Here is a 22,816-nt window from a genome sequence, read left to right on the forward strand (position 1 = left end):
CCAATTGGTGGTCTGATGATTTTAATTGTGACAAGGGGTAATAAAATATATACGCAGATTTGATCAATAATTATTGATATTCATTGCTTGTGTAAATTATACTTTCCCGTCAACCAGCTTTGGTTTATCTCACAGCATGTGTTGGCTGGCTTTTGGGCAGGTATGAGGAACCTTTGGCCTTCTGAATTTTGGACTGGAGCACCCATCACCCTTGACCGTTGGCCATGCTGGCTGGGGCGGACAGGTGTTGGAGATCAACAACATCTGGAGGACCATAGGTTTTCCATTCCTGGTCTCAATTTAAGGTTTTATGAAAGAACCTATGTTAAGGTTCTTTCACATAGATTGAATTGATCTATCCATTAGTGGGGTAACTACGTTTGTCACTATATTTCTGGAGAATAGAAGCTGTTACCTTAGTGTTGGTGCTTGAATGCACATTGATTCCTTAACTGATGAATAAGCAGCAGAGGCCTTATCCACCGTGCCACCAATATTTAAAAGCTTTAAAAATTAGTAATTATACTAATTCACTTTGAAGTTAATCTTTTTCTTTTCATCTTAGGCACAGCCTCCTTTAATTAATGCAATTTTATTTGAAAGCAGTGACAACTAATAGGTTTGCTTTGCCAGTTAGAGCCTTTCCACTTCTGTTTAAGCTAATAAAACAATTAACAATTTAAGCTCTGGATTTATCTCATCTGTGCTCCACTGCTCTTCAAATGTATTCAGGACAGTGTGTATTAGGAACTGTGTTTTAACCTTGGAACAGTCCTGTGAAGTAAGTTAGAGTAGGCTGGTCCAAGGCTAGCCAGTGAATTCTGTAGCTGTGTTGGGGGAAATCTGAAGCCAGGTGAGTCTGGTCCAAATTCATTGCATTGTGTAGCCACAACGTCACTGGCTATACAAAGATCTCTTGTTGTCTCCCTAGCTGAAAGCTGAAAGGAAATATGGCTTTGGAATAATAATAATATAATTTATTTACACCTAGCCCCTCTGGTTGGGTTGCCCCAGCCATTCTGGGCAGTTTCCAACACAGAGACACATAATAAAACCTCAAACATCAAAAACTTCCTGCCTGATACAGGGCTGTGTTCATATGTCTTCTAAAGGTGGTGTAGTTCTTTATTTCCTTGACACAAAGGGTGTTCCACAGGGTGGGTGCCACTACCGAGAAGGCCCTCTGCCTGGTTCCCTGTAACTTCGTTTCTCACAGTGAGGGAACCACCAGAAGGCCCTTGGCGCTGGACCTCAGTGTCCGGGTTGAACAATGTGGGTGGAGATGCTCCTTCAGGTATACAGGGCCGAGGCTGTTCGAGGCTTTAAACTTCAGCATTGACACTTTGAATTGTGCTCAGAAATATACTGGGAGCCAGTGTAGATTCTTGGGAATAAAAACGTTAGCCCTTGACACTTGTCCAAGATGCTGGTCCACCCGTGCTACTCCATAACTGCCAGCATTAACATCCTATTCGGGTGTTAAGTGTCATGTGACTATAATCACATGATGCAGGATACCAAGGCACATCTGCCCTGCGTGCACTCCTGTACCTAACCCCCCCCCCAAGCTACTCCTGCATTAGGAGGTGGGTCTGCAGCATGGCAATCTCCCAGATGCAACATTGACACTGCCTGTGAGCCACAACCCTAAAGACTCCTTTGCATTGCAGCTCACAGGGACAGCCTAGGCATTTTCACCCAGCTACCCTGGTACAGGTGTACCCCCAATGCATGGGTGGCATTGGGGAGTGGCTGATGCAAGGGGTGCTTTCAGACCCCCATCGCTCCCGTCTCAAATGATTGTTTCCCGAAGCTGAACACCCAAGGGCTTAAGTCTGGGAAAGAAAATACGGTGCCTTCTTTTTCTTTAAAAAAATAATAATAATTGATACTTTTTCAAAGAAATACAAAAATACATACCCATTACATAGTATCTTCTTTATAATATACTGAGATAAAACAGCTTGGTTCTCTTAGTCTAAAAGAGAACCAAGTAGGAAGAAAAGACAAGGAAAAGAGAAATGTAAAGAAAGAGAAAACGAGAGGAAAAGAAATAAAAAACTAAAGAAGGGTAACATAATAATAGTAAAATAATAAATAATAATAATAATGTTGACATGCACAAATGAAAATAACACAAAGGAACAAGGGGAGGGAGTGGAGGGAAGTCAGGGGATTTGACGAATCCCAAAATATGGATTAATATTAAGAGTGAATATAGATGTTTTAATTGTTTTATTTTGTGTTTTCCTTTTCAGTGTAATGATTGTTTGTTGAGAAAATTAATAAAATAATAATAAAATAATAAAAGGACTTCTGGCCCAAGAAAATCCCTTAACTTGTTTCTGCAACAGCATTGGGGGATTCCTTTTTCTCGCTCTCTCCCCAGGTGCCCACTGAGGTCGAAAAATGTCAGGACCGCGTGGAATGCTTCAACGCAGACCTGAAGGCAGATATGGACCGGTGGCAGAACAACAAGCGCCAAGACTTTCGGCAGCTGTTGATGGGAATGGCAGACAAAAACATCCAATATTACGAGAAGGTAATCTCTAAGGTTGTCGCTGTTATGTAGTGAAAAGACTGTGGAACCTCCCGATAATGAGAGTTTAGCAGAGCTGGATGCTTTAGAGGCGCGCGCTTCTTGCTTACCACCAACGAGTTTTAGCTTTTTCACACTGTCACTATTTATGTGGAATGTTCTCGTACCGGGATGGGGGACTAAATGGAGGGGCAAAATGTAGCTCTCCAGGCCACTCTGACCTCTTTCCTCAGGCCACATCCCTCGCCAGCCTTGCTCCATATCCTCCTCGAGTGTTTTTGCCTGGCTGGAATCTGTCTCTGAATTCTCATAACACTTTCTGATTAGCATGTACCACCGTCCTAAAGGTTGTCTAAAATGCAACTGCCATCAACCGAATGCAACCTACTAATATGCCCTGGGCTCCCCAATCCCTCTCACCACCAAGGAAACACAATAAATGCATAGATGAATAACCTGTCCATGTGACACTGACACAAAAGCCATAATGCATAAAGTGCAAAAAGAGAGAGAGAAATCATCGCTCCCCCTTCTTTCTCCCACCTATCTCTCCCCACAACCTCAAAATGCCCATGATAGCAGCGTCTCACACCGAATGTAACTGACCTGTAGATAGGACTCTATGAACTGTAAACAGAGACGGTATATGTACCTTCGTCACCCAGGAAAATTGTGTCAGTGAAAATAGTTTTGAAAAAAAATAAAATAAAATAAAATTGCAGCTGCTGGGTTGGTAAGCAGCGCTGCGCAATGGTGCATGTTTCACTGGTCTTGAAAGAGCAGCATTCCCTGCCAGTGAGCTACTAGGCCCAGTTCAAGGTGCAGAGGGATACAAAGCTCTCAGTGGTTTGAGGCCCAGGAAGTGGTGTGTTGTCAGTGGACTGAGGGGACTAGGCTATTCCCTGATGGGGGCCTCCTTCCCAAAGCCCAGGAAGCTTCTGCCCAGCTTAGGAAGGAAGGTGCAATGCTCACGAGTGTGACATCAGGACGCCCCTATCCATCACGCTTGCAAGGTGGTGCCTCTGGCCCCCTCTGTTCCCCTGTGAAACTTTTCACCGCAGGCCCCTGGGTACCTAAAAGAGCACCTCTCTCAACCTCAATGTCCTTTCTTTAGGGGCTTTTGGGAGTGGCTGGTTTTAAATGGAAGCACTGATGGGTTTGCCGTTCTGTGTCTTTGTTTCAAACAGTGCCTTACGGCGTGGGAATCTATTATACCACTTTTGCAAGACAAGCCTGAGACCAAATAAGAAACCGCATCTTTCCCCACCCTTTCCCCCCCTGCACCACGGACTTCTGACCAAGTGACGGTACCACTAAACATACTGGAGATACACTATGCACGACTTGGCGTCAGATTTGGGTTTTCCTAACCCACCCCCTGGAGGAACAACTACCTGTGCTGAACCTCGGGACTGATCCAACTTGAAAAAAGTTTGAAACTGTACATTTTTTGTGCCACCTTTTTATTAAACCATCCGAGTTGGCCTTGAATGCTCCTACTCACGATCCTTGGCTGACGGCAAAGAAACTACAGGGATTTTTTTCCTTTTGGACCGCTTTATATTGAATGAAGTTGATACAAGGAACACTACAATAATAATAATGATGGTGATGATAATTACAATGATAATAATAAAGGACTCTTTAAAATGCAAGGTGCCAACACATCGTTATTGTCCTTCCTTTTTCTTGTTAGTTTAGTAAGGAGTGGTTGACCATGAAATTGCAGGTGTTCACTCTTCAAATTCTGTTGGATTCCTCCCCCCTCCTCCCACCCTCCATATGTGGAAAGGGAATTTGGCTGACAGAAGACGCTTGCTGGATCCTCAAAGGTCTCTTTGAATTAACTTGGGCTTTGTGGATGGGAAGGTCACGTCTACAGGGCAAAAGTTGGTATGGTCTTGGTACAATGCACAGGAAACCTGCAGAATATTTCAGAGGTGGTCTTTTGGCTATGGCATGTAGGCAGTTAGGTTCCAGAGCCTTTGAGCCATTTACTGGGGATGGGGGAAGTTGTGTGGGGTGTTGTGTGCCTCCCAAAGTCTGTACATGAAACTTAATCTTTTCTTAATAATAATAATAATAAAATCGAACCTTTTCTGCATTTTTTGAATGCTAGTGTTTGCCATGTGATGGATGTTGTTTCATAGTGACACCCGAGTCTCACCAAATTTATCCTTCTCACCTTGGGCTTTCATTAAAAAGAAACAAACAAACAAAAAAACAGCCAGTGAAACTGTTCTTAAACGTGTCCAAGGGGAGTGTAGCTGAAGAGAGACCGCTCACAACAAGCGACCGTTTTCTTTCCCCTGCCTTTCATTAGGATGACTGTGTATGTACCATTATGTGTGGAGACCTAGTATTGTGGCTGGGAGATTGAGCTATGAACTGACAAACCTTTGGTTCAAATTTCATGTCTGCCATGAACTTTCTAGCCGCTACCTCTCAGTACAGTGGTACCTCTGGTTACAAACTTAATTCGTTCCAGGGGGCCGTTCTTAACCTGAAACCATTCTTAACCTGAGGTACCACTTTAGCTAATGGGGCCTCCTGCTGCCGCCTCCACGCGATTTCTGTTCTCATCCTGAGGTAAAGTTCATAACCTGAGGTACTACTTCTGGGTTAGCGGAGTCTGTAGCCCAAAGTGTTTGTAACCTGAGGTGTTTGTAACCCGAGGTACCATTGTATCCCTCATTTTTAATAAGTGGATAATACTAAATTACCTTGCAAAGGGACTAGAAGGGATATTGAAATTGCATATGAAGCTGTTGACTCTAAAAGGCACTAAATAAGTGCTAATTATTTGACAGAGTGGAGACTACCCTTTTTAAAGTACTAAGGGGATTTTACTCAGCTTTACAAGTTTCCCCCCCATTTGTGCTGGGGAGTGACAATGAGCAATTTTGTGCATTTATTTTTTTACTTGTGCTATTTATTTATTTTTTAAATCCCCGGCACTTGCCATCTGTTCCAATAAACACTCAGTGGATGCAACCGAGACTCTGTTTTGAAAATAGATGTTAGCAATTAATACTTAGAAACAGTCTTTTCATTAGCAGCAGCTAGTTTGGGGAAAGGAATTGCTACCTCTCTGTAGATACGTGTACAATAGTTTGGAGTTATTTCTCATTTGGATTAGCAAAGGTTCCAGAACTGGTGGTGTTCAAAAGTATCAAGCAATACTTTGATTTTGTGTCAATTTGTGGGATCAAGAATATATAGAAACATGGAAATTGCCAGCATGTAACTTAATACCTTGGAAGGAATAAGAAGTATGGGCTGTGTCTAACAGGGTTTATGATAGAGACATGATCACTGGGAGGGATGCTTAGAGGCCATCCATTCCAACCCCACTTACTCAATCCAGGATCTGCAATATAATATCCCTGACACATGGCTGTCCAGCTTTTGCTTAGACACTTCCAGTGACTTGCCACCTTCCAAGGCAGTCTACCAGCTCTCAATCTCTTTTGATCTCCCAAAACATCGCCTTCCAATTTTGACACCATGGAGAATCCGCAAGCTCTAAAATAAATGAGAGATTGTGCACTGGATTGTCTGTTTCCAAGATCACAACTAACTGGAATCTGTGGGTGAAAGAAAGAAAAATGTTTTCTGAAACACAGACATAACAAGTCTAATTTTTATTGAATGGATAAGGTGTTTTGCTTTGAGTTCCCATTCCATCATAAAGGCTCACGTAACAAATTGAATGTCTTAAGATTTTCTCCATGCAGAAATTGGATGTTAAGAGGACATGCGCGCACTTCAATAGATTGTATTGTTAGTGAGAAAACGAAACTTAGATTGTAATGTTGGCTGTGTTCACTTCTGAAAGCAAACATCTTAATGCTTGCTCTCTCGGTTTCAATATCCTCCTGTATGTTTTTTTTTTTTTTTTAAGCGCCTGTTGCAGGCAGCAGGGCACAATTGGCAAGATGCTAGGAGCTCCTCTCTTTGCATTTGGAGTAGAAGCTGTTGTTTATCAGGCTGAAGGGGCAAAGCTTTGAACAGAGGCAATGGTACAGTTTGCATTGTGTATTGAAAAGTGCTCTTGCTACAGTCCATATGGATTGGGTTTCATGTTTAGAAGAAGGTCATGGCCATTTTAAGTACATGTAGCACGGAGGCTTGGCTACTGATCTGTTCTTGAGAGAGAGTGTGTGTGTGTGTGTGTGTGTGTGTGTGTGTGTGTGTGTGAAGAGTTAACATACCTCCGACTCTCACTACCCAGCAGTGGTGTAACATGGGTTGCTAGTGCCCGGGGCAAGGCAAGTATCCTTGGCACTGCCCGATAGGCTGGAACAAAGGGGCAATACCTCAGTGACCTACCCTAGTGGCAGTTGAGGCGCCCTGTGAGTGTTGAGCATGGTGGAGTGTGGGACAGGGGATGGGTCGGGAGCGGATATCTTTCTAAAACCCATGCAGAAGACGTTCTAGCAACCGGCCACCACCCAGATCTGTTCCTCAGTCTGTCCATGTGGACACTGGGAGATTTTTTCTGTGAGTGCAAGGGCACACTATTCTTTATTACTACTACTTTCTTCTTGTTTACTTTTGAAATTTTGCACCCCTAAGAATTTTGCAGGCAGGGCAACTGTCCCTGTGGCCCCATCCATACTACACCACTGCCACCTGGAGAGGTGATCTGTATTGCTGAGTCCAGGTCTCCCTCCTCTGAAGAGAAAGTAAGGTGGTCATGTTTAGTGGGCACAGTAGCCCGTGTGTAGCCCATTGTCGCATTTGACAATCTGGACAGTGAATCCATCTGTGTGTATATGAAACCAAACACACTTATGATTCCAATGCATTCTGAAAGGGTGTCTTGACTTAGATTGTTTTGAAGCTGAGACAGGTAGTGTAAAAAGCCTTAGCTTTTTGTAATTACAGTAAGCACTTCAGATCCTATAACGCTATACTGGGGTGTCAGTTTTAGATTTACATATTCAGTGCCCCACACATATTATAAATCATTTTAGTTCCACTAGCTGTTTTTTGACAATTTTTTTCTTACTCTAAACAATTAAAGGTCTTTTCACAAAGATAACCGCCCTTCCTTTTTTTTTTTTTAAAGGCAAACTGTTTGCTCTTGCCCAAATATTTTTGTACACGTGGAATCAGAGCGATTCTCCGCCCTCATGGAATCAGTAAACATATAAATGTCAAAACATTTTTCAGACACTTTATGATCAGCGTTAAAAATAGTTGCATTCTTAACATAGCGGCCTCTCCCTTTCCAAACACTGATTTGCACACAGTGCAATTTGGAGCAAAACAGAGAGGTGTTTTAGATGACCATCTTCCTATCATAAGCTAGACTTTTAGGTATACTCAAAAGTTGCTTATTTAAACGTGTATTTAATGTCCAAAATTTAAAAGTTGGGTTCATTGGTGTCCCGTTTTAATACGTATCTCTAAGCTTTTCTCAAAGACTCTCTCCAGCTGCAGCTGAGCGTTTCTGAGTCAGCCTCAAAGGTAGCCCCTCGTAGAGCGCGTTGCAGTAGACCAAGTGGGAGATCACCAGGGCATGTACCACTCTGGCGAGACAGTGAGCAGGCAGGTAGGGGCTTCCGCTTGCGCAATAAGGCTTACCTCTCCTGCTTCTCCTCCCTGCACTTGAGGGGGTTGGGAGAACCCTGCCCCCCCCATGATGCACAGGGAGAGGAGAGGGGGGGATGTTTCTGCCTGCTAAGCTGGCATCCTGGAATGTTCAACCTAGTGTGATGTTCAATTCCTTGGAGTCCAGCAACTTCTTAGAGGCACGAGTTCCCCACCCCTGCTATAGCGACAGACACAATCATGGCACCCAGCAGCATCTCTCTGAATGGGTTTTGAGCCATGCCAGTGTCTGAAAAGAGATGCAAGTTCAAGGTGAAAGAGCAAAACTCTGGAACGGGGAGCCTTGAGGTTCTCCAGGTGTTGCTGGACTCTCACCCCCCCCTGACTGTTGGCCATGCTAGCTGAGGCTGATGGGAGCTGTAGTCCACAGCATCTGGAGGGCCACAGTTTGCCCACCCCCTTCCAAAGACTGCTATTTAGGGAAATGGTTTGATGCACGGAAGGGAGGATGGGAGATTAGACTGTCTCTGCTGTCAAGTGTTTTCTGCAGTTCATCTGCTAGAGACCCATGTGGAGTGTGTTGCCGGAGTCTGTTTTCGTCTGTGTTTTAGTAACTGTTGGCAGAAGTTAAGCCGATGATGAATAGCATGGGATATGTTCTTGCAGTCTTTCAGTCCCCATCTGTGCTTTTTAAAAGCTAAAGTGAAAGCAGTAGTAAAAAAGGAAGAAAATAAATATTCACGGCCAAAGCAAGGAAAGGATTGCAAACCCAAAGTGGCAGCTTTCGATGAGTCATCAGCAAAACCCAAGCACACCAGCCATCCCAAACATAGACTACGTGTGGATGAATGTGTATGTATTGTGAGCTAAATTTGACCGCCAAAATGGAAGCTGCAGGTGACCTCTTGGTTCTATTCCTCTCCTCTCCCAGCACTTCCAGTTTACATATCAACTAAGCACATGATGAACCCATTTCCCTTCTTGTTCTGGGAGACAGGCAGGATATTTCCAGCAGGAAGGTCTTCTCTGTATGCCCTACTAAGGCTAAAGTCAGCTGTGTTTGTGCATGGTGGGGCTTTCTGAGGGAGCTTCCCTGTGAATTGGGTTCTCCAGGTCTGTCCAGGTGCTAGCATGTGGTCTGCTCACTTTTATCTTTTTTTATATGCCTATGTACAAAATAATAAGTACTGTGCTGTGTTGACTCTGTAGTGGTTTTTTTTTTTAAAGGCAAAATAATTTATAATGCTTGATAAACTCTTTGTGTGTATAAGGATGGTTTCTATGACAAAAAAAGAGGACTAGATCAATAAACGGATTAAATTGCTTTACCAGTAAATACGATGCTTTTGGTGTGTGTTGTGTTTGCTTATAAGATGCCTGAGAATTTAAGGTTTGAATACTTGTGATGACACCCCCCCCCCACAAACCCTTTTGCCTTTCTGACACCAGGCATCATTGCAGCCAAAGTAGAATGATTTTTACATCCTACTGACTTCTGAATGGAACAGGTGAACTAAAAACCCTGCACCTAGGACCTTGCTTACAGCACCAACATAGATTAGATGGCCAAAGGAGAAGTTGTGGGAACTATAGTTTACCTCTAGAATTCCCAGCACCCTTCACAAACTACAGCTGCCAGGATTCAGTAGGGAGTAGGTAAGCTTTGTGCTTTAAATGCACAGTGTAGATGTGACCTCTTTGTCCTCGTTTCATGTTGTGGGTTCCAGCACCATGTTTACAACCCCTGCCCCCCGAATAGATAAATGGCAATAATCCAAGCTGTAGTGTAACAGAGGCAGAATCATGGTACCCAGGTGACTTTAGACAAGGGTATAATGGAGCAAAGCCCTGCTGAGTTGAAGCACAACGTGATAAATAGTCTGTTGGGGGAAAGAGACCATTAGATAGATAGATATATCTTGCCAAAGTGTATATACTCACTCCTGAGTGGAATTGCTGACTGGCTGGTCCAGTCACTGTTAAGAGGATTATAGAACATTGCTTCTATTCCTCTAGCAAGGAAGTGTGAGCAACTGTTCTCCTCCCTCCTTGGCTCCTGTTGTAAGGACATCTGTAAGAATGTGAAGTCGCACACTGAAGCGTAGACATGCACACGAAGCAGCAGCAGTCTGTGGTCCCTTAAACATTCCAACTCATACTATGAAAGCTAACAACAACAACAATTTTATTATTTATACCCCACCCATCTGACTGGGTTGCCCCAGCCACTCAGGGCATCTTCCAGCAAAATATAAAAACATAATAAAACATCAAACGTTAAAAAAATTCCCTATACAGGGCTGCCTTCAGATTCTTCTAAAAGTTGTAGAGTTCTTTATCTCCTTGACATCTGACAATAGGGTGTTCCACAGGGAGGACGCCACTGCTGAGAAACCCCTCTGCCTGGTAACTTCACTTCTGGCCACGAGGGAACCGCCAGAAGGCCCTCAGAACTGGACTTCAAATGCTACTGCGACTTCAGTGAGATAGATGAATAGAGCTGGAAGGGGTCATTGGAAGCCATATAGTCTAACCCAACTGCTCAGTGTGGGCAATCGAGAGCTTCTGACCTGCTTTTGTTTGAAGGCCTCTAGTGTGGCATGTTCTGCTCTATCTAGAAAGAGGGTAGCAAGACCCTTGTTGCTTACAGAGGGGAGGACATTTGCTTTCAGAGCTGGAGTGATGCAGATGAGGGAATTGGCATTAGCGATGGCAACTGTTTTGGGTGGAAGGAGAATCATGTTACAGTGACAATGCCACCTCTTCTTCTGTAGCTACCAATTGTCTCACTTGTTGCATCTTGATTTTAACCTGCAGTACCATCCCCTTGAAACGCTATGGAGACCAGTCAATAGATACAGTACCAAACATCTCTCTCCATGCAGGTAATTGCAAGACGCAGGCCATCTTTCAAGCAGCCCAACTGCTGGGCCCCTCAAGTCATGCTCTTGATCTGTACGTCTGCTTCTGAAATAGGTACAGCCACTTCCTTCTGCTCTCAGTCCGTCAAAATCTCAAGTGAACCAGATGGTGCCTTTTGCTTCCATGCTATAATACTGCAGGGGAGAGAGAAAGAAGCAAAACACAGGGAGGAATTGGTGTGTAAAATCAAAGGGATAAGTGTGTCTGTTCTTAATCCCAAGAACAGGATTGAAATGTACAATTTTCCTGTTTGGAAGTCATATCTTTAAAAAATAATAATTGCCCAAACCAAAGTAGCATAATCAGTGACCAGATGGCTTATAAAATAAAGTATTAGGGAGAAGTGGGACCTGCAACAAGGTCACACTCACATTATACATTTAAAGCACTAGGATGATACTTTAAACAGACACGCTGTGGTTTGTTAAGGGTGCTGAGTGTTGTTAAAAAAGATAAAGGGACCCCTGACCATTAGGTCCAGTCGCGGACGACTCTGGGGTTGCGGCACTCATCTTGTTTTATTGGCCGAGGGAGCCGGCATACAGCTTCCGGATCATGTGGCCAGCAGGACTAAGCCGCTTCTGGCGAACCAGAGCAGCGCTCGGAAACACCGTTTACCTTCCCGCCGGAGCAGTGTCTATTTATCTACTTGCACTTTGACGTGCTTTCGAAATGCTAGGTTGGCAGGAGCAGGGACCGAGCAACAGGAGCTCACCCCGTCGCAGGGATTTGAACCGCCGACCTTCTGATTGGCAAGTCCTAGGCTCTGTGGTTTAGCCCACAGCGCCACCCGTGTCCCTCTGAGAGTTGTTAGGCAACCTCAATTCTCACAGAGTTACAGTTACCAGAGTGGTTCAACAATCAATCCCTCTCCCCAGGGACTGCAGCTTTGTGAAGGGAACTGGACCACCTAACAACCCTCAGCATTTTTTATTTTGGTACTTCTGCAAACTTTTCCCTTATGTGTGGATGGTGTTCTCCAGCTCACAAGAATCTGCTGTGGAGGATGACTTTAACGTTGGCCACGGTGGCTGAGAAAAGGGTAGCAGGTGTCTCCATCTGCTGGCAGATTGAGAAGTAACACCTCGTATGCAGCCGGTTGCCTAGCTGTATGCATGAGTGAGAATCGCCTCCAAGAGGTCACGCATAGGCCGGCTGGCAATAAATAAATGTGTGGGGGATCGATAGATCCTCTAGTGCAACCCTTTGCCAGTGTAGGAACTCCACTGCTACAGCATGACTTCTAGGTAACCATGCAACCCATGCTTCAAAAAGAGCTTTTCACTTTTGTGGACTTCCTTGCAAAACTGTGCTGTTTCTCGGAAATTGAACATCCGACGCGGCTTCTGCTTGAGTGCAGGAAGCTCCTGCAGCCAATCGGAAGCGGTGCCTTGGTTTTCAAACGGTTTCGGAAGTCGAATGCACTTCTGGAATGGATTAAGTTTGAGACCCAAGGTACCCCTGTACTAGGGAGCTAGTCTGGGACACAAGCTGATGGAGCCTCTGCCAAATTTCAAGAGTAGCCCGCTATACAGGGCAAATGCTCACAATTTAGCAATTTACCCAGCCATTGCCACCTTGTAAAACTCACAAAGGTGCTTAGCAAAGCAGATACTGCTGCTGCTGCTGCTGCTGCTACTACTGTGAGGGCGATCTGGCTGCGACATCTGTCACCCCATTGATCGCCAGGGTTGATTCGGCTGATCTGGCTGGCTAGGCGGGTGTCCCCTTCCTCCCTCACCGCTCCATGTGCGTCCCTCCTGAAGCTGCGCGCTCGGTGGAAGAGGACGACCATCCCAGATAGAAGGAGTGTACTACTACTACTGCTAATAATAATAATAATACCACATCCATCTGACTGGGTCACCCCAGCCACTCTGGGTGGCTTCCAACAAATAGAAAAACACACCATATTTTTCACTCTATAAGACGCACCAGACCATAAAACACACCTAGTTTTTGGAGGAGGAAAACAAGAAAAAAATTATTCTGAATCTCAGAAGCCAGAACAACAAGAGGGATCGCTGCGCAATGAAAGCAGCGATCCCTCTTGCTGTTCTGGCTTCTGGGATAGCTGCTCAGCCTGCATTCGCTCCATAAGATGCACACACATTTCCCCTTACTTTTTAGGAGGGAAAAAGTGAGTCTTATAGAGCAAAAAATACAGTAATAAAACATCAAATATTAAAAGCTTCCCCATACGGGGCTGCTTTCACATATCTTCTAATGGCTGTATAGTTACTTAACTCCTTGACAGCTGATGGGAGGGCATTCCACAGGGCAGGCGCCACTACTGAGAAGGCCCTCTGCCTGGCTCCCTGTAAGCTCACTTCTCGCAGGGAGGGAACGGCCAGAAGGCCCCTGGAGCTGGACCTCAGATTCCGGCTGAATGATGGGGGGGTGGAGGCACTCCTTCAGGTATAAGGGGCCAAGGCTGGGGCTTTAAAGGTCAGCACCAATGCTTTGAATTGTGCTTGGAAACGTACTGAGATCCAATCACAACAGCCTTATAGAGTAGGTTAGTCTGAGAGATTGCAACTGGCCAAAGTTTGGCTAGTAAGCTTCATGTCTGAGTGAGGATTTGGGTTATGAACATTGATGTTGGGCGAGCAGGAAGTTATTAGTTTTGTTGAACTGGAATATAATTGTTGAGTAACAAATGTAACTTTCTATATGGAAAAAAAAATCACTTCTAAAACAGGCAAAACTACCGTATTTTTTGCTCTATAAGACTCACTTTTTCCCTTCTAAAAAGTAAGGGGGAAATGTGTGTACGTCTTATGGAGCGAATGCAGGCTGCGCAGCTATCACAGAAGCCAGAACAGCAAGAGGGATCGCTGCTTTCGCTGCGCAGCGATCCCTCTTGTTGTTCTGGCTTCTAAGATTCAGAATATTTTTTTTCTTGTTTTTCCTCCTCCAAAAACTAGGTGCGTCTTGTGGTCTGGTGCATCTTATAGAGCGAAAAATACGGTAATTGTTTTGAAAACAGCAAGCCTACTGAAAGATACCAATTACACACAGAAACACAGAGCAGACCTAGAATAATAAACAAGAGCTAAAAGTTCAATAAAACCCCTGATCAAATAAAAGAGTTTTTATGAGCCACACACAGACACAAAAACAATCCTCTTGAAAGGGCAGGCTGTCAGAATAGCAGTTTACCTTTTGCCTTGCTTACCTGATAGGGATGAGGCTCAGGCATCCTACACCACATGATAACAGGAAGCAGAACCCACTGAACCACTCCAAGGTGTTTTGGTAGATCTTGTTATAGACAGCTGAGGTCACAACACCTGTGATCACCAGTGAAAGCTGCAGCAAGACAAACACCTTTCCTAGAAACAAGAGTGGAAGTGGAACACAATAAAATAACACTCAACGACCACTTTAAACAGCTTTGCTTTTTATTTATCACTTTCCAAGCTTTCTAAATTTTTAAAAGATGGCCAAGGTGGAGATATATCATGCTGAAAGTGAGTTAAAGAGCCCCTGAGTAATTAAGGGCTTTTTAAAATTTCATCTCTTTTGGCTTCTGAAAAGTGAGCCGGTAAATAATAAACAGCTTATTTCTGCTACCTTGCAGCAGATGGGAGTTCAGAATTTATTGCAGCCCAAAAAGTGGCTGTAAAAGAAACCCGGGCACAGTACCGTTATAGATGGGGGGGGGGGGCTTAAATCCTAAAAAATTGATAAATGGTATGATTTTAATTAATTGGGGTATGGCTGAAAGTACAAGCTTCAGAACTGTGCCAGACAAGGAATCCCTGGGCTGGATTATGCAAACCAGCCTGGCTGGCTTTGCAAACAGCAGATCTCTTATCATGATAAAAGGGGTTGATGGACCACCTGAGAGGAATCCTTTGGCCTGGAGAGACAGGTGTTGCCAAGGCTGTGTGTTTGAGGTGACAGGAAAAGAGAGTTTTTGAACAAGGTGTTCTGGGAAGAAGAGAGAGAAAAGACTGGGATCCATCTTGGGCAGGCTAGCTGAAGGCTGGCTGCACTGCTGTGGGGGACAAGCCCCTCTTAAAATGACCATGCTGTAAGACCTGAAACCCATCCATGCAGACTGAAGGTGTAAACAGGTGAACAAGCCATTTCTTTTTTTAAAAAAGCTACGACAGTCTCCACCATGTCTTAATTCTCCAAAGGAACACAGACCTGGGGTGAGTGCCTGGAACCCCCTGGGATCTTGCTATTGTTTGGGAGAGGGTGGGGATGGCACCCAACTTTTGTAACAATACATTTGCTAGTACGTAGTGCTACTTATTAGGGGAGGGGGAGACTCTCTGTTGGTCAGCAGGTAATGGATTTTGTAACCCAAGAAAATCTTTAATAAAAGCATTTTTTTTTTTTTAAAAAAAGGAACCAAGTCTGGCTTTAGCATCTAGTACCATCAGGCAGCTTGCTTAGAGATCCTTCATTAATTTGGTCTGCTCCAAGTTAGATGCCTGCACCATTAAGTTAATCTATCGATCACCCATGTCATGTACGATGATGATATTTGAAAGATGGAGGCGCGGGAATCTATCCTCCTTAGATCCACTACACAAAATGATAGAAATGTGTCTTGTCTTCATAGCCTTATTCTGAATGAAATAAGTAAACTTTTTTTTTTGCATTTAAATGAACAATGCCAAGATGTTCAAAGCAGCAACTTACCATAGGAAGTTCCTTCTATGTGTTTCGACAGCAAAGATCTGATGGTCGGCAAGGGAATGAGGGCAAACAACATCACACCACGGGCTGGAGAAGAAGAGAATGGAACGGAGAGGGTTCATGTAATCATCAGACCAAACTTCCACTGCCTAGCAGTTGAAGTAAGGTAAAGGTAAAGGGACCCCTGACCATTAGGTCCAGTCATGACCGACTCTGGGGTTGCAGCGCTGATCTCGCTTTATTGGCCAAGGGAACCGGCGTACAGCTTCCGGGTCATGTGGCCAGCATGACTAAGCCGCTTCTGGCGAACCAGAGCAGCGCACGGAAACGCCATTTACCTTCCCGCCGGAGCGGTACCTATTTATCTACTTGCACTTTGACGTGCTTTCGAACTGCTAGGTTGGCAGGAGCAGGGACCGAGCAATGGGAGCTCACCCCGTTGCGGGGATTCGAACCGCCGGCCTTCTGATCGGCAAGTCCTAGGCTCTGTGGTTTAACTCACAGCGCCACCTGCGTCCCTGCAGTTGAAGTAGTGCACGTGTTAAAGCTTAAAAAGCACAAGCTAACAACAACAACAACAACAACAACAACAACAACAACAACAACAACAACTTTTATTTATACCCCGCCCTCCCTGGCCAGGGCTGGGCTCAGGGAGGCTAACACCAATGAAATCACAGTAAAAAACATAATGGGGGGGGGGGTGGAACACAAACCAATTTAAAATACAGGTTAAAATGCATTTTAAAATGCAGCCTCATTTTAAAAGTAGTCAATAAATCAAGACCATAAGGGGAAGGAAACATAAGCGTCAGAATGATGACGGAAGCCAGCCATCACAAATGGCGCTGTTTAGCATTTGAAAAAAGACACAGAGAGCCAGCAATATTTTCAGGATGGTATGAGGAGCTCCTTCGACCACTCTCCTCCGATTTTATTCTCCTTTGTTCTCCCCTGTCGCATGGCCGTTTGCCAATGTCTCACGTTACCTCATCCGGTCGTGGCTTTTACCCACCCATCGCCATATAAGGTAATTACTGCCCAGAGGGGGAACATAACTCCATATAAGGTTATGCACTTAATACACTGCAAGGCACGGACATGCAGGTCACCGAGGTCAGCAGGCACCATGCAGCAATACAAGCCTCTGCCGTGGCTTTATGACTCCCACAGACTGAGTCCAAACCAAAGGCCAGGCGGATCAGCTCTGTCTTGCAGGCCCTGCGGAAAGATGTCAAGTCCCGCAGGGCCCTAGTCTCTTGTGGCAGAGCGTTCCACCAAGTTGGGGCCAGTACTGAAAAGGCCCTGGCCCTAGTTGAGACCAATCTAACCACCTTGCCATCTGGGACCTCCAAAATGTTGTCATTTGTGGACCTTAAGGTCCTCCGCGGGGCATACCAGGAGGTCCTGTAGGTACGTGGGTCCTAGGCTGCACAAGCTAGAAGCTTAATAACCCCGGTTCAGATTCCAGCATGGTGATGAATTAAGGGATCTTCAGGCAGAACATGCCAAGCCTACCCCAAGGCCCATGTGAAATGCTGGGAGAATTGTGCTGGCTTATCCTGCAAAGCCCCTCCTCCTCCTCTGATGCATAAGAAGCTGGACTTCGAATCTTGGAATTGTAAAGTTGAAAGGGACCACAAGGGTCATCTAGTCCAACCCCCTGCAATGCAGGCATCTTTTGCCCAACGTGGGGCTTGGATTTGATTCAGACACATTCATTTTTTTGCTTCCCAGATATTTCAGCGCCAGGACCGCTGCCAGAAAAAAAAACGCTCCTGCATGGTGGCAAGCTCCACTTGGAGCTGGTGGGCCCATTTGGGAGTTAAGTGCTGTGATTGTTTACAGCTGCATATTCATGCATCACAAGGGGTTGGATTAGATGATCCTCAGGGTCCCTTCAACTGTACCATTCTATGATTCTAAGGTGTGATTCACCGGTGGGGAGGGGGTTGGTCCACATAGCCAAATTATCATTTAACTGATAATGTCATCAGATGACAGGCATGCCTGCGTGAATAAGCTCTTGCAGGAGCAGCTCTAGTCAGCTCTAGTCAGGTAAATGAATGAATTTTAGGAGTGAATTCATTCATTCATTCACCCCTAGTCAGGTGGCATTCTTTAAATTATTTTAAGAAGGCCTGCAATGTTTTATCATCATAAGTAAAGGTAAAGGGACCCCTGAACATTAGGTCCAGTCCCGGCCAACTCTGGGGTTGCGGTGCTCATCTCGCTTTATTGGCCGAGGGAGCCGGCATACAGCTTCCGCGTCATATAGCCAGCATGACTAAGCCGCTTCTGGCGAACCAGAGCAGTGCACGGAAACGCCGTTTACCTTCCTGCGTGAGCGGTACCTATTTATCTACTTGCACTTTGAGGTGCTTTCAAACTGCTAGGTTGGCAGGAGCAGAGACCAAGCAACGGGAGCTCACCCTGTCGCGGGGATTCGAACCGCCGACCTTCTGATCGGCAAGTCCTAGGCTCTGTGGTTTAACCCACAGCGCCACCCACACCCCTTTATCATCATAGTCAAACTAAAAAGTTGGCTTGTACATTATTATTAGTAGTAGTAGTAGTAGTAGTAGTAGTAGTAGTAGATGCCCTTCATCTGAAGATATCAGGGTGGTTTTACAACATAAAAATACAAGATGAAAACACAAAATACGTAATAAAAACAGGAATAAAGCCAAAACAAAACAATAACCCCTTCCCCACCCCGTAAAATCATAGAATTCTGGAGTTGGAAGGATTCTCTGCAATAAAAGCTGAAGATGGCAAGCATCACCTTGTCACTTTTTTTTGTTCTCTCCTACAAAGGACTGCCTCATCTTAAGGCAGGGTCAGGGAACCTGTGGCCCTACAGATGTTAATCTGGACTACGCTCCCATCATCCCTGAACATTGCGCACATGTGCATAATCTAAAAAGGAGGTATCCTTGCATTTCCTCGCTGGATAGCTCAGTTGGAAGAGCATGAGACTCATGATCTCAGGGACGTGGGTTTGAGCCCCATGTTGGGCAAAAGATTCCTGCATTGCAGGGGGTTGGACTAGATGACCCTTGTGGCCCCTTCCAGCTCTACGATTCTATGAAAACCTTGTGTGACCTTTTATATATCTGCCACCAGCGCATTCATTTATTAAAGCCTATTTAATTGTGGCTGCAATCCTGCACGCACTTTTCTGAGAGTAAGCCCCACTCAGCGGGACTAACACCGGAGTCAACATGCAGACGATTGTGCTGTAAGATCTCTTCCGTCAGGTAAACGCTCTGGGAATCTTGCAAACATTAACTTTCTACCAGGAAATGTCTTCTAACTCTGCTCTGCTTCCCGCATTTGGAACAATAGCCTGTTATTGATTGTAGCCCGGCAAACAGCTGGCAGCCTCCAGATGTTTTGGATTAATGCTCCCACCAACTTGAGCCAGCATGACTAGTAGTAGTCAAGGGTAATGGGAGTTGTAGATCAAAACAGCTGGACAGCACCAGGTCAGGAAAAGCAGATATACACAGTCCCACAGGTGTGCAAAAATGGAAGAATACAGGTTGAACTGGAATGGGAGGACAAGGAAGCACCTTTAAGCATTGAGCAACACTTCTGAGGAAGGTATTAATAGCTTTCTGCCAACGTAGTGCAGAATACCAGAATGAGTGCATGGTTTGTGGTTGCTATGCAATACCCTTTGGAAACAGGTTTGGCTCAGCTACACCCACATGTTTTGCTCTGAGATCTTCAGAGAGACATAACAAGCAAGGATATTTTCTTCCACCAAGGCTGACGATGCCCATTATCACTGCAGCACAGCCTGTCACCCACGCTACATCACAACTTCCTGCATGCATCAAATGAATGCAACATGTACTCTTTCTCTTTTCACTTTCCCTTTATATTCTTTTATATTATTGCTATTATTTTTTGCTCAGTGTCGGCAAAAAGCCGGACTTTGCTCCCCAACCTGCAATCTGACCTGGGAAACACTTCCGTGTTGTGAACTGTCCTGAGATCTACGGGTATAGGGTGGTATACAAATTTAATAAATAATATGAATATATATTTTATCGCCTTATTCTGCTGCATACGGAAATTAATGCTGCACCTCCCCACAATGCAGGACAGAATTGGAGGCAGAATCTGGGATCATGGCAACCTTAGCTTTAGAGTTACTAGCCCTCATGATTACTCAAGGCATGCTTGGGAGTGTATGGTTAATGCCTGATGGAATCGCAAAAGCGAGAGGGATGGGTGGGCAAGACTGCCAATAGCTGGTGGTGATGCTCTGAGGGCCTGCACAGCTCCTTCGTCAAACCTAGAAGAAGTGTGCAATATACTATTGTGTGAATCTCTAAAATTTATAAAAGTCTCAGAACTTGAGGTTTTATCAACACAGAATTTGACTTGCCAGGTCAGTGCCTAAAGAGGATCTTGGGTACCTCATGTAAACCATACTAAGAATTCACAAGGGACATCAGAATAGAAGCACAAGAAACCCACTGAGTTAGGATGGCTCTACTCACCAACATAAAACAGGTACGTCCATCGCACAAAGGCCATGATGAGGATGCCCACTGAGAAAGACACAATCCCCATCATAATCATGGTGGTGTCTCTGAAAACCCTGGAGAACATAAAAACTCCCAGGAAACTGGTGATAAAGATCAGAAACCCAGCAGCGTTGGCATAGCCAATATATACCGGCCCCCAGCTCAGGGGCTCCTTCAGGAGAAAAAATGGCAGCACATCCATGGCTCCCACCACAGTTGAGTCATACATTATGGCGGCCACAAAAAGCATGGCAATGATGAGCTTGGAAGGTACCATAGAGGAGCGACTCTCGTGGAAGTGAGGCTCTCCGCCATCATCCTCAGCCAGCTTGATGTCCGGATGGTTTGGCTCTGTGGACGCAAGAGGACAAGACCTTGCAGTCTTGGGGACCCTGAGGACAAAGAGGCTGTAGAGGAGACAGAAAGCATATAAGGCAACGCTGCAAGAAACCAGGACTGCGCCGTGGCGGTAGCTGAGGTGGAAGCTGACAAAGAGATGCCCAGAAGCGATGCTCCCCACAAAGCCGGCTATGCCGTAGATGAGCTCGACGACGATGAGGCGAAGCGATCGCCTGTTCTCGGAAGAGCCCTTAGACACCAGAGCCATGACGCTGGCCCAGTATGTGGTGAAGCCTCCAGACAGCCCGTGCAACACAGCAGCCCCATACATCACCTCGATGGGCCACATCTGCAGGATGAGGAGCAGCAGCAGGATCCGGGAGAGCAAATAGCCCAGGAGAGGCACGCAGATGGAGATCTTCCTGCTCTTCAGGTCGCCCAGCTTAGCCAGGCCGTAAGCCGACAGCAGCGGCGTCAAGCCGTCAAGAAGCTTGTAGATGATGAAGAAGTTGGAGATGGCTTTCTGCTGAGAATTCTCGTTGGAGTGAGCTGAGGAGTTGGTCTGGTTGTAGTAGTTCTTCACCACTAGAAGCAGCCCGGTGTCGTAGAAAGAGCTCGCAAGCTGAGCCCCGGCAACAACAGGCTCAATCCAGGTCCTCATCTCCATCCCACCAAGCATGGTCACAGGAAGCTGCTGCTTGTTGACTCCTTTGCTTAGGGCAGAAAAAGAGGCTGGGAGCCAGTTCAGGGTTTCTGATTTTGGTTATAAAAGCAAGACTCCTTATATTAGCTTCAGAGGCAGAGGGCTGTTCAGGAGTCAGGGCAGAGACTGCTTCTACGATATCTCATTCCACACAGACAAACAATCACCTCTCTCTCTCTCTCTCTGTTTGGAGTCCGCCTACACTCTCTTACTCTTCCTGGTGTGGCTTCAAGAGGTCACATGGCCCTGCCTGGGGAATTTCTCCTTCTCATTTTAGGAAGTGAAAGCAGTTTGGTCAGTTTCTTTTCAGCCAAATAATCAGGGCACTTTCCATGGGTTTAGCCAAGAGGGGGCAGGCAGGGGCCAGCTTCCACCTCCCTAGATCAAGTAAAACAATAGAAATACTTAACTGACCAACCACATTGGTTCTGCCCCCCCCAGACCTGCCCCCCCGAAATCCTGGTTACAACCATGGCACTTTCTGTGTATGTTTGAGGGCACTGGGTGATAGGGTAGGATTACAAGGCTCTTTGGAAACACACACACACACGGATGAAAAAATAGATAATGACAGCAGCAGATACTTTTCTCTAATAGTTCCCAAAGCAGGCTTGTACCAGCATAGTTGAGAGGCAAGTGAAAGGGACAATTAGACAGAGGGAGAGAAGCAGGTGGAGTGAATATTGTCATTTGTCTTTAGCATGAAGACATCCATTAATATTAGGCAGGTTCCTTTGTTGTGTTGTTTTCAACATCTACTGAAAAGTTTTTTGTTTTGCTTAGGCAAGCCACCCAAATGTATATTTCACACACATTGGGTGTTTTTTTTTTCAAATGGATGATTTTTTTAAAAAATGCTTTTATTTTTTATCTATGTCATATTAAATTGTTATTGATATTAATGTTGTATTTTTAGTTTTAGATTTTATTATTTATGTGGAAATTGTTTTCCATTTGGTTGTGTACCTTTTGATGTTTTATAATTTATTGTTTATGACTTTTGTTATGTTGGTAATTATGTAAACCAGGGGTAGGCAACCTAAGGCCCATGGGCCACAAGCGGCCCATATGGGTCATTTAACCAGCCCACGAGTCGCCCCCAAACCGAGCTGCCCACTCAGCGAGTCCCCATGCACTGTGCTAAACAGGCACAGTGCAGCGTGGGGACTCACGTCCGCGGTGCTAGAAATTGCGACTGCGCATACTCAGACACTGAAAATCGCATCTGTGCAGACGCTGGAAATCATGTCTGCGCAGACGCCGGAAATCGTGACTGTGTCACTCACATGCGCACACATCATCTAGCCCATGGAGGGATCTCTGCTGGAGTGAACTAGCCCAGGCGAGTTCACTGCTTTTGAATTATGGTGCTGGAGGAGACAAGGAGAAGGGGACGACAGAGGAAGATGGTTGGGCAGTGTTCTCAAAGCTATCAGCATGAGTTTGACCAAACTGCGGGAGGCAGTGGAAGACAGGAGTGCCTGGCGTGCTCTGGTCCACGGGGTCACAAAGAGTTGGACACGACTAAACGATTAAACAACAGCAGCCCAGGCGAGG

The 22,816-nt window shown here is 45.3% G+C and overlaps 2 protein-coding genes across 2 annotated transcripts in view; one reads left to right on the plus strand and one right to left on the minus strand.

The window, feature by feature from the left end:
- Positions 1 to 4,194, plus strand: part of SNX30 (sorting nexin family member 30) — a 42,944-nt gene extending 38,750 nt beyond the window's left edge. The window contains exons 8-9 of the mRNA XM_080986912.1: positions 2,390 to 2,542; positions 3,727 to 4,194. Of these exons, the coding sequence (XP_080843038.1) occupies positions 2,390 to 2,542; positions 3,727 to 3,786 (213 nt within the window). The 3' untranslated portion in view covers positions 3,787 to 4,194. The remainder of the gene's footprint in view (positions 1 to 2,389; positions 2,543 to 3,726) is intronic.
- Positions 4,195 to 10,266: 6,072 nt separating this feature from the next.
- On the minus strand, positions 10,267 to 21,678 carry SLC46A2 (solute carrier family 46 member 2). Its single transcript, XM_080986906.1, has 4 exons — positions 20,191 to 21,678; positions 15,680 to 15,763; positions 14,199 to 14,355; positions 10,267 to 11,154 (listed from the first exon to the last, which is right to left on the minus strand). Exons 1-4 carry the CDS (start codon positions 21,233 to 21,235, stop codon positions 11,097 to 11,099), a joined length of 1,344 nt encoding a protein of 447 aa, XP_080843032.1. The 5' UTR covers positions 21,236 to 21,678; the 3' UTR covers positions 10,267 to 11,096.
- Between the last annotated feature and the right edge of the window lie 1,138 nt (positions 21,679 to 22,816).

This window comes from Podarcis pityusensis (genome assembly GCF_964106645.2).
Source record: "Podarcis pityusensis genome assembly, chromosome: 17".
NCBI lineage: Eukaryota > Metazoa > Chordata > Lepidosauria > Squamata > Lacertidae > Podarcis > Podarcis pityusensis.

Bases quoted from the DNA above. Each gene is read 5' to 3' on its own strand.
- SLC46A2 (XM_080986906.1), bottom strand. From the start codon at position 21,235: ATGCTTGGTGGGATGGAGATGAGGACCTGGATTGAGCCTGTTGTTGCC. The intron at 14,356-15,679 runs GTAAGTTGCTGC...TCTTGTTTCTAG, and splicing joins CATAGAAGGAACTTCCTATG to GAAAGGTGTTTGTCTTGCTG. The intron at 11,155-14,198 runs GTAAGCAAGGCA...TCTCCCCTGCAG, and splicing joins CTGAGCCTCATCCCTATCAG to TATTATAGCATGGAAGCAAA.